The sequence below is a fragment of the Elephantulus edwardii genome, unplaced genomic scaffold, assembly GCF_000299155.1.
Source record: "Elephantulus edwardii isolate Elephantulus edwardi_28Jun2011 unplaced genomic scaffold, EleEdw1.0 scaffold00536, whole genome shotgun sequence".
NCBI lineage: Eukaryota > Metazoa > Chordata > Mammalia > Macroscelidea > Macroscelididae > Elephantulus > Elephantulus edwardii.
In genome coordinates this window covers 39,862-56,027 of record NW_006400286.1, presented here as the reverse complement: position 1 = coordinate 56,027, position 16,166 = coordinate 39,862, and the positions used below count along the sequence as shown (strand labels likewise).

Below are 16,166 nucleotides of genomic sequence, written 5' to 3'. Positions count from 1 at the left end.
GGAGAAGGACATCATGCTTGGGAGGGTGGAGGGACAGTGTAGGAGAGGAAGGCCCTCTATGAGGTGGATTGATTTAGTGACTGGGATAACTGGGATGGGAGTGTCAGAGACGGTGCGATTGGCACAGGACAGAGCGGAGTTTAGGGCGGTTGTACATAGGGTTGCTATGAGTCGCAAGCGACTCGATGGCACATAACAACAACATATGTACATGGAGGAGGAGACTGCTTGTCTTCAAAAGGGCAGATGCAAAAACCTGAACTTGTGAGGAGGGCTCTTATTTAAAAACACTAACAAAAGGGACAGTCTTCTCCCTACTGTGGGATGCACCTGCTTTACAGAACAGAATCAGAAAAGGAAGTGTCACAGCTGAACTGGGGTGGGAATGACAGTCTCCAAACTGAATTTTGAGACTTTATTTAAAAAGGGGTTTCACATTCCCTAGGTATGAAGACTTGCTCATCAGAACAAGACCCTTGCACAGAATAACATCTTCCCATAGGCCAGGCTGTATTTTTTTTTTAAAAGGAGCAATACTGCTTTGTCTCCTTTCTTGTAAAATCTGGAAAACTGCTGAAGCCAAGCATCCAGTGGCATGTGGGTCGTAATTTCTTTTAAAAAGTGTGAAAATCAAGTGCATGTGTTTAGATGAAGTCTTGACGAGTGATACTTCATGTACCTTTTTTCATACCAGGACGAACAAGAGAGAAAAAAATACAGAAATCTATTTTATTAATAAGAGAATTAATCATTAAAGACTGAGGGTACCAAACTGCTATGAGAAAAGGAATCCAATCTCCCAACAATGTCCAAAATGTGTTTAGGAAGGAAAATAGGATCACTCAGAGTCCAACACGAGATCCACAACAGAGTGGCTTGAGGAGAAGGTTAATAGTCTGAAGAATCAACATGCTGATTTCTTACCTAGTGGGAAACAGCCACGGCCTCTGGACAAGAAAGACGATGATGGGGCTGACTCTTCAACCTAAAACAATTAGCACCGCCTGAGCTAAAGAGTGAGCCCCTCCATGTGCTTACAAACCACCACTCCCCCAACCCCCACACATGTCCATTTTCCCTACACCAGATGGTACTCCATGTTTCCCCAGCAGTTCCCAGGGCTGAGCTCCATCTTCCTGTGTCTGCTGCCCAACACAGCCTTGATGGACATTTGCCACTACCTAGACAATCCACGCCTATGCCACACACAAAAATATTTTAACGAAAAATGTTAAATATGCCTTTTCTTTTAATTAAGGAGAACAGAAGATAAACATTTTAAATAATAGTATTTTTAATATACGGGAAATGACTCATACCCAGATAATTAAAAAATTGGCCTGAAAACACACACACACACACACACACACACACACACACACACACACACACACACACACACACACACACACACACACTATCTCCCTCCCTCCCTTTTATTTAAACCACAAATAGCCATGAATATAGAAGCATTTTCAACAAGATCAACAGATCCTGAACTTCGGCCAGTTTGGAGAGAAATTCTGGAAAAGGCAAACTCTGCTGATGCTTAGCATTTAATTGACATGAGGACATCATTTCCTAAAGCGTTTGAAAAGTGGGTGCACGTGTTTAGATGAAGTCTTGTTTCGTGCTGAGTGGTACTCCATGTACACAGTGTCATCAGCCCCAGACATGGAACTCATTGTGCCAAAGCGCCTTGATACCTGTGGGAAAGGATTCATAGATATTTGAAATAGTACCACCATTAGCTCTGTAAAAAGATACACCTTTTAAAAGATACTTCTAGAAGAAGAGGGGTTGGAAAAGAGAGGGTAGTGAAAAGTAATAAACAGATAAACTGGGAGAAGGGAAAGGAAATACACTATTACAAGGGCTGAAGACACTGATTTTTGAAACGCAATGTATACAAACTTCGTAAGCAAATCAATAAAAAAAGTCCATGAATGATTCTACGAATAATAAATGATTTATAACCCTTCATGCAAATAAACATTAACAACTTCCTAAATAATGTTACCTTATTGAACTCTTACTGATCACTTACTATTTCTCTGAGTATTTTACATGTACTTAGAAGTAAGAAGCTGTGCCAATCCCAGAGGCACAAGGTTCAAATCCACCAGCTCTAGGAAAATGATGGGCAATGTCCCCCTGCGCACTTTACCGCCTATGAAAACCCACTGGAGGGTCAGCTATGGATTAGTCCCAACTTGACAGGACACAATCACAACAACATCTAATTTTTACAACCATTACAATCCTTTTAAATTAGAGGAAACCATGGCAAAGTGTAATCAAGTAACTTGTCTAGGATTGTACAGCTCCTCATGAGAAGTTGGGTATCTAGCTTCAGGCTCTCTGGTCTTGGCCATACCACAGTGGCTCTTAATGACAATTTCTCAACAGGATTTATTAGCTATGAGGGTACACTCATGTCTTTGAGTCAATGAACTCATCCATAACATGAGGCTAACACTATCTGCCTTTCCAGAAAGTTGTGAACAGAAATGACTCAAGGATTTGACCCAGGGCTTGCCAAACCCTGGCCCCAGAGTACAGGCCACATGTATGCAAGCAGGAGAGTTGCAACTTCAGTGGTCAGACCAAAGGTGGCCTACTGTGAGGTGGCCTGAAGAGACATCACCTGAGGATAGGATGACAGTCAGGCAAGGAGATCCAGTGCCCAAATTCCACAGTTGTGTGGTGGGAAATCTAAGGGTCCCCAGGACCATGCTTACCTGTGGACACTAACAGCAAGTTAATTTCAAGCATGTCTGACTAAATTGTACTTCTTTCCTCAGAAAAGCTGAGGAAAGCATTCTCCAAATGATGTGTTTATTATTCACATCAGCTTTGCTGGACTATCATTTTGGAAACCTAGCAGGAGCCAAGGTCATCAAGTGAACTAAGCTAAACCTCAGAGTATGTGTACAAGGAGGAACAGCACTGAAGGCTGACGAGGTCCATTTCTGCTGTCCTTTGGTCTATGTACTTCTGGGTTTTCTAAATTTTTAAATAATTAATCACATGCACAAATATCATGTGTCCAAACATGTGTGTTAATGAGACTGGCATCAGGTGCTTCACCCACTCACTTGACTGGATTTGGAGCCAAACTCTCCTGCCACCACCTCTTCCTCAGCATCCAGGTCAGTGGCTGCCAGGACTTTCTGTAAAAGCTGCTGTTGCTCTTCTTTTGTTGAAAATGCCAAATCTTCCTCTTCCATGCCGGTCAGCTTTGTGATCACCTGAAGAGCAAGCACAGCAGATAGCATCTCCCTTGTTTCCTCTCCTTGGCTCACACTTCCCTACCGTCAGCCCAGGCTGGCTAAGAATGGAGAGCTCAACCGGGCCATTGCCAAGAGTTGTTTCAGGAGCCGCTTTTAAGCAGGGACTCAATCAATGAGAAACAGGACAGCTCAAAAACAGCTAGAAGAACACACAGTTCTTTGGGGAAACAGGGGTCATGATGAATTTCAAAAGTCATTCTGAGTTTATTTCTAACAGGTGATTGTCACATTAATCCAATCAACAATTAAAGATATTAACAAAATAAAAAAAAAAGTTATGGTTTTCTCATCTTGCACTACAGAAAAAAACAAGACTAAGAGGCACAACCTGCTGTCCTTTGAGAAGAGTTTGGCCATACAATGGTGTGTACCTTGGAAGCGTGAACTTTTCAAAACAAGAGGATCTTCAAGTATGATTTACAAGATGTTTCTGAAAAACCAAGCTAACACATGGTGGAAATGTGGTTTTCATTTCTAGAACTACAACTTAGCGAGAAGTTAGCCTATCCACACAGAAGGCTCATAGTAATGATATAAATGAAACTTTTCCATCCCTAATTCTTCTCAACATTTTAGTTAAAAGTCTTAAAAATAAGGATTTGATGGAATCCTTCAGTTGGCCCAAGATCCAAAGTGCATACCTACCCTAGGTGGGCTTATAGGCATTTCTCATAAACCCAGAGCCCCAATTCTGGAACCAGTGACCTGCCACTCTTAGCAGGCAAAGGAGACCAAGGGGGCACCCCTTAAAACAGTCAACTGTCTGTGCATTGCCTCTGGGTTGAGGTCACGTTTCAAGTAATTGGAGTACTTCTGATTGTCCCATGAATCTGAAGACAATGATACTGTTACTAGTATCAATCCTTGGAAAAAATGAGGTATCAAGAAAACCCAAGTGTCTGTCCTCCAGCCCAAAATGAGGTGTAAGGCCCAAAATGAGGTCTAAAAAATGTCTATGCCTCTGGTTGATAAGAGATGCCAGACAGTAAAGCTAACCCAATCCTGTCTTCCTAATAATGGAAATACTTTCTAACTTATGAAGAGATGCATGTCAAAATTACCTGAAGGGCAGGGCAGTCTACTGTCTTACCCAAATCAAGAACCTCGGACTCTGAGAAAAGTCTGTGTATCCTAGGGATGTGTTCCCCTGCTTTCTAGCAACTGCCACCCAACTCCCACAAATAATCCTTTAGGACACTAAATCTGAACACAATCATAAATATTTATGAACAGAAATGAAAGCTATGACTCAGCTAATAAAAGTCAGCCAAAGCTTGACAATGTGTTACAGTATTCAATGGCCTGGTTTGTAGTTATTTATGAGCAATCTGAGTTTTCAGAGGATGATGCTAATGTCTGCAGGGCACACTAGAATGTGGGGCTCACCAACAGACTAAAAAGGAAGCTCTCTATCCTCCTGGAGGGCAGCCCCAAGAAGCTCACACCAACACAGTGACTGCCACGGTTCCTTGGCATTGCAAATCCTGCCAGGACAGACACATTCTGCCCCCACTCCCAACACTCCTGCCCAACACACACAAGAACCAGCATTCTCTAAGAAAACAAATGTCTCTTTCAGTTTTGTTCCATGTGACCATTTGCTTTTGGAAGCTGGAGGTGAGAAGGAACCTTCTATACAAAAGTTCCCTGCAAAACTCCAGCAATCTCACCACAACAAGATAAAGGTAAATAACCCAATTAAAAAATGGGCACAGGATATGAACAGACACTTCACCAAAGAAGACATTCAGATGGCAAACAAACATACGAAGAAATGTTCAAAAGCCCTAGCTCTAGGAGAGATGCAAATCAAAACAACTATGAATTATCATCTCACCCCAGTAAGAATAGCAAAATTTTGCAGAACAGCAAACATCAAATGCTGGCAAGGTTGTGGAGAAACTGGAACCCTTATTCACTGAAGGTGGGAGTGTAAAATGGTGCAACCACTATGAAAGGCTATATGGTGTTTTCTCAAAAAGTTGCAAACAGAGATACCATTTGACCCAGCAATTCCACTACTGGGAATTTACCCTAAAGAAACCATAACTGCCACCCAACCAGATATATGCACACCCATGTTTACTGCGGCTTTGTTTGCAATAGCAAAGAGCTGGAAACAACCCAAGCGCCCACCAACAAAAGAATGGATAGCAAAGCTCTGTATATTCACACATAGACTACTATGCAGCATTGAAAAACAAGGAACTCATGAAATATTATGCAAAATGGATGACCATGGAGGACATTATGCTAAGTGAAATATCTCAGTCACAAAAGGACAAATATTGCATAGGGCCACTGTTGTAAAAAGGGACTGACATCAGGGTTGAGGGAAGACAGAAAAGGAGGGGAGGAATGATGTATACTGCATTGAAACAGACGTGGGAGAGCTATTTAAAAGGGATATGTGAATGGATATTCTTGTCATTACAGAAGTCCAGAGTGAAGGCTGCGTAGGGGAGTGGACTTGGGGAGAGGGGGAGGGATTCAATAACAATGAAAAGGTTTTTTTCCCTTTTCAAGGAGAAGAGTGAATTGGGGGGAGAGGGTAGGTAGGGAGAAAAGTGCAATAATGAATGACTGGAAACCCAAAGTCTCTGTAAACTTTCATTAAAATTAATTAAAGGAAAAAAAGCCCTCCAGCAATCTATGCAAAGACATAGAAAATCTGGGGTTAGGTCTCCTAGTCTCTTAATATCTATTGCCTGGATGGGACTCCATTCAGATTGATAATGAGATCTGAGTTACCAAAAAAAATCTTCTGCAGATCAAGGTTACAAAAACCCCTTGGCTCCAATCTTACTAGAAATCAACTGGACACATACCTTAAAACTATAGCCTTGATCTACCAAGAACCTCTGCCGCTTGGTTGAGTAAGCCATTTCCTGTGTATCTTGGGACACCAGTGAGTAGAAAAAGGCATTGTACTCCTCTGCAACCATACCTTAGGGAGTGAGATAGAGAAGGAAAGAATGACAGCATTAGCCACTTGAATTCCCAGAGCTAAGGGTCCAGGGCCCCACAACAGTACAAAGGGACACACAGCTCAATGACAGAATGGCTCTCAGAGAATATCTGGCCACAGAGGCTCTTATTCCTATCAAGGCAATATATATACACCAGGCACAAGCTTTTCCTGGAACACCAACACACAGTGTGACTGAGAGAAACCGGGCTCTGTACATTATAACCCAAACCTATAGCCAATGAGCGGATTACAAACAACCCGGCAAGATATAGCAGAAATACCTCATAGCACTTTGGAGGCTAGAAATATTTTGGAAGTAAACTGCCTCATACTTATTTCTCCCATAGAATACCAGTAGGCTCGAACTGCCAACTTACTGGTTAGCAGCCAAATATCTCAGCTGCTGTCATTAGAGTTTCTTATATGCTGCCTGAGGTCATAGAAATTTTGAGGCCCTTCCATAAGAGAAGTTTTTCCACCCCCCAAAAAAATTAAAACCAGTCGGCAAAAGCAAACAGAGCTCTGGTGGCCTAGTGGCAAGAAGCTGTGCTGCAATCCTGTAAGCATGTGGTTCGAGGCCACCAGCTGCTCCATGGGAGAAGAATGGGCACTCTCCTCCAGTGCAATTTGAAAACCCACTGGAGGGTCAGCTATAGGTCAGTTCTGATGCTACAGTACACAACCACCACCACAACAAGAGCAAAACCAATTTTTCTGCAGAGTAGGCCCTTCTCTTTAAAGGAGAGTCTTAATTGAAAGGAAATGCATACTGTAAACAACTATGTTCTAGAGTTCATACACCAGGAAGGACATGATGCGTGAAAGCCCTGGTGCGTATCTATTGCTGTTCTTGAAAGTTTTGAGGAAGAATATAATTCCAGTAAGTTAAAATCATCTCCTCTGTAAGATCCCTTTTTGAGAGGCCTAAAGACAACTCAGGAAGAACAACTTCAGAATAGCAGCATGAGAAGCTCTGAAGATAACCACTCTTCTCAAGGAAACAAGTATGATTGATCAAATATTACTGTAAAAAAGCCATTTCAGTACCTGGAAATTGTTCTAAGGACATACAACAAGCAAAGAACAGCATCTAGAAAATCTATTGACTGTCAGTAAGATCACTACAATCTGTGGCATTCAAGCTCCACTGTTCTTTTCCCCACCAGACCAGCTCAGCAAGATGGGAATATTATTTCTGGTGGGTAGTCAGGACCAAGTTCTCACCCCACCAGTTCCCAGATGTGGTGTCTCAGTGGATGGGGTCAGGCCACCAGCACTCTTCCTTGTCCTATTTTCCTATTTCAGAGCATCTACTTCAGGAAAGAGCAGGTGAGAAATCTAGGGGTTCCTTGTTCCACTAGCTGGGCTTGGCAAGATGAGAGTACTAGGGACTGACTGCCCAGTTTTCTCACAAGAGGACATCCTAAGTTGGGAGAGGGAAGATGAGAAGACTGGAGGCTGATGGACCCATTCAGTGCTTACAAAGTAGGGGTGTTACTCAGAGAAATGAGAGCCACTGGTAAAAATCAGTAAAGTAGGTCAAACAGAAAATGAATACCTATCCTTCAAAAACTTCCATCAGAAAAGAAGAGGAGGTATCACTCTGAGGTCAGTTTTACCTGGTACATCAAAATGAGAAAAAGATATTACAAGAAATCTACAGATGCTATTTTTCTGAACAGAGACCAAAAATATCCTCAACAGAATAAGCAGCAAACCAAATTCAGCACTTATGAGAAGAATCCTCTACCTATAAGTGAGATTAATCACAAGGATGTAAGGTTAGTACAACAGAAGAAAAATCAGCATATTACTCATATGTTGAGCCAACCTTACATCCTTGTGATTAATCCCACTTGGTCATGGAGCTGCACCATCAACTCAAAGACGTTCAGTTCAAATCCACTAGCCGCTCTTCAGGAAAAGGATGGGCAATCTCCTCCCATGATATTTACTTCCTCTGAAAACCCACTAGAGGGTCAGCTTTGGGTCAGTTCTGACTTGAAGGCACACAACAACTCCTCAAGGAGGATCCTGGTTTCTCCAAGGCCTATCTGTTTGCTATTTTGGCAGTCCATGGTATATTCAGTATTCTACAATACCACAACTCCAAGGCATTAATTCTTTTTCTTCTGTCATCCTTACTCACTGTCCAACTTTCAGTGCAGTTTGAACTTTTCATAATTATTGGTTTTTCATTATACATGACTTCCTAAATATACTAGTTCTTTTTGGTACAGTGACTTTTATATTCCTTCTATCTTCTTTTCATGCTTCCTGCATCATTCAAGATTTTACCCATAGAATTATTCAGTACTGCAACTCAAGCCTTGAATTTGTTTCTTTTAGCATGAGAAATGTTGAACATATTCTTCCCTTTTTGTTTTCTAACTCCAGCTCTTTGTACATTTCATTATATATTTTGCTTTCGTCTTCTCAAGCTGCTCTTTAAAATTTTTTGTTCATCTCTTCACCTTTGTTTTGGTCTCTCCACATTCTAGCCAATTTTCTGAGTATCCTCTGATATCCATTTTAGTCTTTTCTTTTTTCCTTTTGTCTCTGTATTGATCTTTTGCTTTTTTGTGGATGATGCCTTTGATATTATCCCACAACTCACCTGGTCTTCATTAATCATTAGTGTTCAGGGCATCAAATAAATTCTTGAGATAGTTTTTAAGCTCAGTTGGGATAGACTCAGACTGTATTTGGGTTCTTTTAAACTCGCTTCCCTTCACGTCAAATTTGAATGTGCACCTAATGTTCCACAGCCTGCTCCTGGGTCTTCTTTTGACTATTCATTTTGAGCTTTTTCATCAACTCTTGCTACAGGTGCGGTCAGTCTGATTCAGTGTAACCTGTCTGTTGAAATCCATGTATATAGTCACCATTCTTTTGTACATAAGATTGATAGGATATGATGATAATAAGAAAACAACAGTATCAGTGATATCACATGCAGGCAAAATCTTGTTGAAGATTATTAAAAAATGACTCAAACAGTACCTTGACAGAGAACTATCAAAAATGCAAGATGGGTTTAGAAGAGGCCATGGTACTAGGGACATCCTAGCCAATGTCAGATAGGTCTTGGGTGAAAGTATAGAGTACCAGAAGAATGTCATTCTGTGTTTCATTGACTATTTAAAGGCATTCAATGGTGTGGATCACAACAAATTGTGGCTAACCTTGAGAAGAATGGGAATCCCAGAATACCTGATTGTGCTCATGTGAAAACTATACTTGGACCAGGAAGCAGCCATCAGAACAGAGCAAGGAAACACTACACGGTTCAAAATCAGGAAAGGTACGCCTCAGAGATGTGTTCTTTATTCACACCTTTTCAATCTATGTGTAGAACAGGTCATTTGGGAGGCTAGACTTTATGAGGAAAAATGTGGCATCAGAATCGGAGGAAGAGTCATCAACACCTGTTGATATGCGGATGACACAACTTTGCTTGCTGAGATTGAGGAGGATGTGACTCTGCTGCAGAAGGTCAAGGACTGCAGTCTCCAATATGAACTGAAGCTTAACATCAAGAAAACAAAATTTCTCACTACTGGGCCAACTGGTAGCATCATGATAGATGGAGAAGAGATTGAGATTAACAATTGCAGCTTGCTTGGTTCCACAATCAACTCTTGGTATAAGCAGTCAGTAAATAAAAAGATAAATTGCACTGGGAATATCTGCTGTCAGGGACCTCTCCAGAGTGCTGAAAAGCAATGATATCAATTTAGAAATTAAGGTGTACCTGATCCAAGCCATGGTCTTTGCAATTATTTGCTATTCATCAGAGAGATGGACATGACTAAGAAGAATCAATGCCTTTGAGTTGTGGTGCTGGAGAAGTACGTTGAACTGCCAAGAGAGCAAACAAGTCTGTCTTGGAGGGGATAAAATCAAAGCTGCTCTCTGTCTCACATACTCTGGGCATGTTGTCCGGAGGGACTGGTCCTTGGAGAAGGACATCATGCTTGATATGGTATGGGGATGGTGAAGAAGAGGAAGACCCTGGATGAGAAAGATTGAGATAATGACTGGGGCAATGGAGTCAGGGCTGTCAGAGACAGTGAGAATGGCTCCAGATAGGGCAGGGTTCTGAGGTATTGTGCATAGGTTTGTTAAGAGTTGCAGGCAATTTGACAGCATATAACAGCACAACAACGAGACAATCCTAACCATTGGGCTAATAGGCAACATCATGATAGATGGAGAGAAGATTCAAGTTGTCAGCTATCTGACATTATCTGGATCCATAATTAACACCCCTGGCACCAGTGATCAAGAAATTAAGACATCAGTGGGTAAATCCACTGTCAAGGACCTTTCTAAGGTATTAAGGAGAAATGACATAAGTTTAAAGACTAGGGTGTGCCTGATTCAGGCCATGATCTTTCCAATCACTTGCTTTGCATATGAGAGCTGGATATGAATAAGGATGGCAGAAGAACAATAGATACCTTTGAGTTGTGGTGTTAGAGAGGAATACTAAATATTCCACAGAATGCTAAAGAACAAGTGCAGCCAGAGTACTCCTCAGAAGCAAGGATGGAGAAGCTTCGCCTCACATACTTTGGGCATGCTGTTAGGAGGGACTATTCCTTGGAAAGGAACATCATGATTGAAAAGGTGGAGGATCAGAGAAAGAGAAGACCTTCAATGAGATAGATTGACACAGTGACTACAGTAATGGGTTTCAGTATGTCAGAGATTATGAGGATAGCATAGGACAGAATAGGATTCAGATTCATTGTTCATAGGGTTGCTATGAGTCGTACTCAACAACACTTAACAAAACACACACAGACACAGACACACACTGTAGAGGGACAATAAACTTCTGAAGCTGGCAGAGACAGGACAGACCTCTGCTTGCTGCTGAGTCAGAACCTAATCAGAGCTGACCCTCCAAGGGACTTTTCAAGGCTGTAAATTTCAAACTGAATTTACTTCTGCATTTTAAGTCAGGAAATGTGAGATTTTAATTCCTCTTAATATTGGACAACAACTGCTGAATAGGGAGCTCTGACAGTACAATCTATAGTTACAATGCTAACCCAAAGGCCACCACTTCTGTAGTTCAAATCCACCAGCAGTTTCTCAGGAAATAGATGGACAATTTTTTCCTACACGATTTATAGTCTCAGAAACCCAATGGAGGGTCCGTTTTGGGTTGGTTCCTACTTGAATGTAATGAGTAGAATAAATACTGAATTTTTAGAAATGTATCACAGTGTAGAGTAAGGAATAAATAATGACCAATTTGCAAATATAATTTATAATCGCATGACATTACTGACAGTTTATAAAAACCATAATTTACTACCCTGTTACCAAAGTCCCAATCCTCTCAACTGTCTTGCAAGATAGGCTTGTGACTTCTACCTGTACCGTGAAGTTTATGATATACCTGCAGCAAGCTCTTGCCCAAGACATCATTCTTTACAGGTTATGAGTCATCATCATTCCTGTGGATGCCAAAGGTGCTCGCATCAAGCCCTCCCCTTATTCCTGACTCAATACCCAAGGAACACCGTCCAACTCTTTCTTGGTTGGTTCAGCTTTGCTTTCCCCCTACACCACACAGTACACTATATTGTTTGCTGCATTCCACTAGGACCTTCCCCATTTCTTTCTTTTTCTGCTTAGCGGTTATACAAGTGAATTCTAGACAGCTGCCACATAAAACAGCCATACAGTCACCCCTACAGGATGATAAATATTAGTAAGAGTTATGGGGACTTGGTTCTTGTTTTGTGCACCGCCCCCCCTCCAATTAAATCTAATCTAGCCCAGAAGCATAACCTTGATGTTACTGAGCAAACCAACAGTTCACCCAAACCTCTCCCTATCTGACATGGTGAAAAGAGGGAAATCTTCCAGATCCCAGAGCAGAACAAGAAAGCCCATCTTTACCTTTTTTGGCTCGGAGCACTCGCCCTAACCTCTGAGCCTCCTGCCGCCGGGAGCCACCATGAGAAGAGATTTGAATGAGAACATTTGCTTCTGGCAGATCAAATGATGTGTCACCTACCTATAGAAATGAAGCAGCAATGAATCTGGGAAGATTTTTATTTATGAGACAAAAATAGAAAAGGGGGAAATCACTGGCCTAGAAATAAAATTAGCTTTTTATACAATTTAGGAAAAACCCATTATTCTCTTTCCAATGTCCCCTGCCACAGGCAGGGGTGAAGCAGTGAGTCTCAGATATGCATTTCTGGGCCTCCAGGCCTGCTGTGAACTCTAGTAAGGGATGCCTGAGTCTGTGTATGTGCATCCCACCTCACTGACTACAGATACCACTGGAGAGACATTTGTGGTACTGGGTCTTAGAGGCCCCTACAACACAGACTCACTATGAGGAATTCTTAGTTATAAAACAAGACCTGCACCAACCATCAATCTCACCCACTGAGATGAATAGGAAACCTGGAACATGACCCAGCAGGCTCACTGACTCTCTTTTAGCTGGACTCATGCTTGTGCTTCCTGAACTTGAAGATGCCGATCAAGTGGTTATTAGCCAAAGATTAAAGTATGGGACTATCAGCCATAGCCATAGAGATACATTTAATTTCTTTCGTGCTTTTGGGTCATCCGACTCTAAATGTTCTCAGTGGTTAGTCCATAGCTTCTAAGTGCAAGTTAACTCTACCATGAGGCTATACATGTGTCAGAGCTGGGCTTATGTCAATCCTACCATGAAGAGCGTCTCCAACTCTAGAAAGACAATAGAGTCTGAACACTTCCCTTGCTGGAGAAAGAAATTAATGTATTTTAAAATCTTGATCAAGCAAAAACATTATAGGTTACCCACAATACATATATTCTTAAAATTTAAAATATTTTCACACCCTAACATGATGTTTTCTTGTCATCTGCCCTGCAGTCTGAAGATGGACAATCCAAAATGAGAATGTCAACACAAGGTTCCTTAGACACAAAAAGGCTGTCTAGAAACCATCCAGTGCACCCCCAGGAAGCTGGGGTGCTGACTGGCAGATCTCAAGGGTATCACCACTACCCCGCTAGCCACACAAACCTTGGATATGAAGATGGTGTTGATTTTGGGATTGTGTTTAAAATTCTGGAGAATTTGCATCCTTTCTCCCTGGGATGTAGGACCATAAATATAGGGCCTACAGAAGAACAAAACTGTGTTAGGAAGACCATCAAGTCACACAATAATGCTGAGAATACATTAGTGGCAAAAAAAAAGGAGTTCAGGAAAGGTTCTCTCCAGTAATAGGTTCTGTTACACAGGACCATCAAGACAGCAATAAAAAGGACTGCCTATAGATGCCCCTCCCCCTCCCCCAGCTACTCGACCTCCTCTTCATGCTCACTGCTTCCCGCCCATTCATGCTAGTTCAGGTGGATATCCATTTTTGAGATTTCTACCGTTTTCATTTTGGATTATGCTTTTTACTGCTTCATCTCTACCTCTAAGGGAATCCTTCAAGGAATTTGCAATCTTCTTCATTCATGAAACACAATGACAGAGAAAGAAAACATTCCTATTTCCTTACCAAAAGGCTGGACACACCTGTTTGCTAATGACACAAGAAGGAGCAAAAAGAAAAGAGTTCTATTTAGTCTCTTTCCCTCTAGCGTCCTGTATCCACCATTGGCCCTGGAAGGTGAGATGGTGGGGCAGGATTGCAGACAAGAAAGAGTCAGACTTTAATTCTAGGAGCAGACAGATGCCTGACTCCCATGTGGAGAAAAACTGGAGATTTACTTTCTAGGTTCTGATTAAAGAGGCTCAGCCCTCCAGGGCATCTGGCAAAACTAAAGACAAATGCAAGAGTGAGAGTAAAGGCAGAAGGGAAAGTGCTTCAGCAATCCAACAGAAAAAAAGGAAGATTCTTCTATGGAGTGTGTCCAGAACACAAGGAAAAAAAAAATCAACAAACAGTTGCATTCGGCAATTTCTTGATAATTACTCTACAGTAAAGTCAGTCAACAAGCTTTGTGTTGTTATGTGCTGTCAAACTGCCTGCAACTCATAGTGACCCTATGTACAACAGCCCTAAACTCTGCCCTATCCTGTGCCAATCTTACCATCTCCAACATACCTGCCCCCATTATTACCCCAGTCACTAAATCAATCCATCTTGAGGGTCTTCCTCCCCTGCGCTGTTCCTCCACGCTCCCAAGCATAACGTCCCTCTCCAAGAACTGGTCCCTCCTTGCAACATATCCAAAATATGTCAGATGAAGCTTTAGAATCCTTGCTTCCAAGGAACAGCGTGGCTTCACCCTCTCCAGGACAAACCTGTTTGTTTTCCTAGCAATCCATGGAATATATTCTATACTCTTTTCCAATACCACAGCTCAAAGGCAACAATTCTCCTTCTATTATCCCTAGTCATTGTTCAGCTCTCCAATGAACAGCAAGTGATTGCAAAGACCATGGCATGTATCAGGTGCACCTTAATCTCCAGACTGCTATCACTGCACTTTAGAGAGGTCTCTAACCATAGACTTTCCCATTGCAATACATCTTTTAATTTCATGGCTGCTGGTGCCCAGAGTGTTGACTGTGGAGCCAAGCAAACCAAAACTGTGAACAATCTCAATCTCTTCACCATCCATTATGACGCTGCCAATTGGCCCAGTGGTGTGAAACTTTGTTTTCTTGATATTGAGTCTCAATCCGTACTGAAGACTGCAGTCCCTGACCTTCCACAGCAAGTGCCTCAGGTCCTCTTCATCTTCAGCAAGCAACAAGCTTTACTAAGTCGTAAAAATTCTTGAACTAGATTCTGATTCTTGAACTAGAAACTACTGCCAAGAACCACTAAAACTCTAAAAAAGGATTAAAATCAATCAAAATAAAACAACTTGAAGAACAGAGAAACTAGTGTAGACAATAGGAAAAAAACCTAGAAAGAATGAGAGGATATAGCATGTCAAAGAAGGGTTATGAATAAAGAACTCTTGGGGAAAAAACAACAAAAGATAAAAAATGAGATTGAAAAGAAAATGGAGAAGCTGTTCCAAATATTTAACATCTGAACAAAAAGGATATCAATAAAAGAGACCAGAGAAAGTAGGCAGCAGTTGTTAAGTGCCACCACAAATTGGTCCTAACTCACAACTTCATGTACAATAGAAAAACCATGCCAGATCCTGTGCCGTCCTCACAATCTGTCATGCTTGGACAACAGTCATAGTCACTATCAACCCAACTCCTCAAAGGTTTGTTTGCCTTCACTGATATTCCACTTTTCTAAGCATAATGTTCTTCTCCAGGAACTGGCCTGTTCTGATAACATATCCAAAGTATGTGAGCCAAAGTTTCACCATTTTTGCCTCTAAGGAGCAAACAGCTGTATTTTTTCCAAGATAGGTTTGGGGTTTTTTTGTTTGTTTTTGCATTTTGTGGTAGTATATTCAATATTCTTTACCAATACAATTCAGAGGCATCACATCTTCTTCAGTCTTCCTTACTCAATGCCAAATTTCTACACAGATATGAAGCTACTCAAAATTATCGTGATGTGGATCAGTACACTGTAGTATGCAAAGTAAAATCCTTGATCTTTAGCACTTTAAAGAGGTCCCTGGTAGCAGATCTGCCTGAAGCATAAATCAATCTTATGAGGTGACTGTGGAGTCAAGTATTCCATGGTCCCAAATATAATTCAGGATTTCAGCTGATTATATGCAATAACTTCTAATAAATATTATTATAAAATATTAAATATTATATATTATTTTAAAGCTTATTTCATGCTCATTTTTTCTATACAGTTGATTTTAAAGATGAAGCACATTTTTGCCTATTTTTAGTATATGTTGTTGTTATGTGCCGTCGAGTCGTTTGCGACTCATAGCGACCCTATGCACAACAGCCCTAAACCCTGCTCTATCCTGCGCCAGCCGCACTG

The 16,166-nt window shown here is 41.4% G+C and overlaps 1 protein-coding gene across 1 annotated transcript in view; it reads right to left on the bottom strand.

Annotated features, from left to right (window-relative positions):
• Positions 1-1,572: 1,572 nt before the first annotated feature.
• LOC102852234 (TFIIH basal transcription factor complex helicase XPB subunit-like) overlaps positions 1,573-16,166 on the bottom strand; it is a 46,024-nt gene continuing 31,430 nt past the window's right edge. The window contains exons 11-15 of the mRNA XM_006903206.1: positions 13,313-13,409; positions 12,184-12,301; positions 6,122-6,240; positions 3,099-3,251; positions 1,573-1,706 (exon numbers count right to left, since the gene is read on the bottom strand). Of these exons, the coding sequence (XP_006903268.1) occupies positions 1,575-1,706; positions 3,099-3,251; positions 6,122-6,240; positions 12,184-12,301; positions 13,313-13,409 (619 nt within the window). The 3' untranslated portion in view covers positions 1,573-1,574. The remainder of the gene's footprint in view (positions 1,707-3,098; positions 3,252-6,121; positions 6,241-12,183; positions 12,302-13,312; positions 13,410-16,166) is intronic.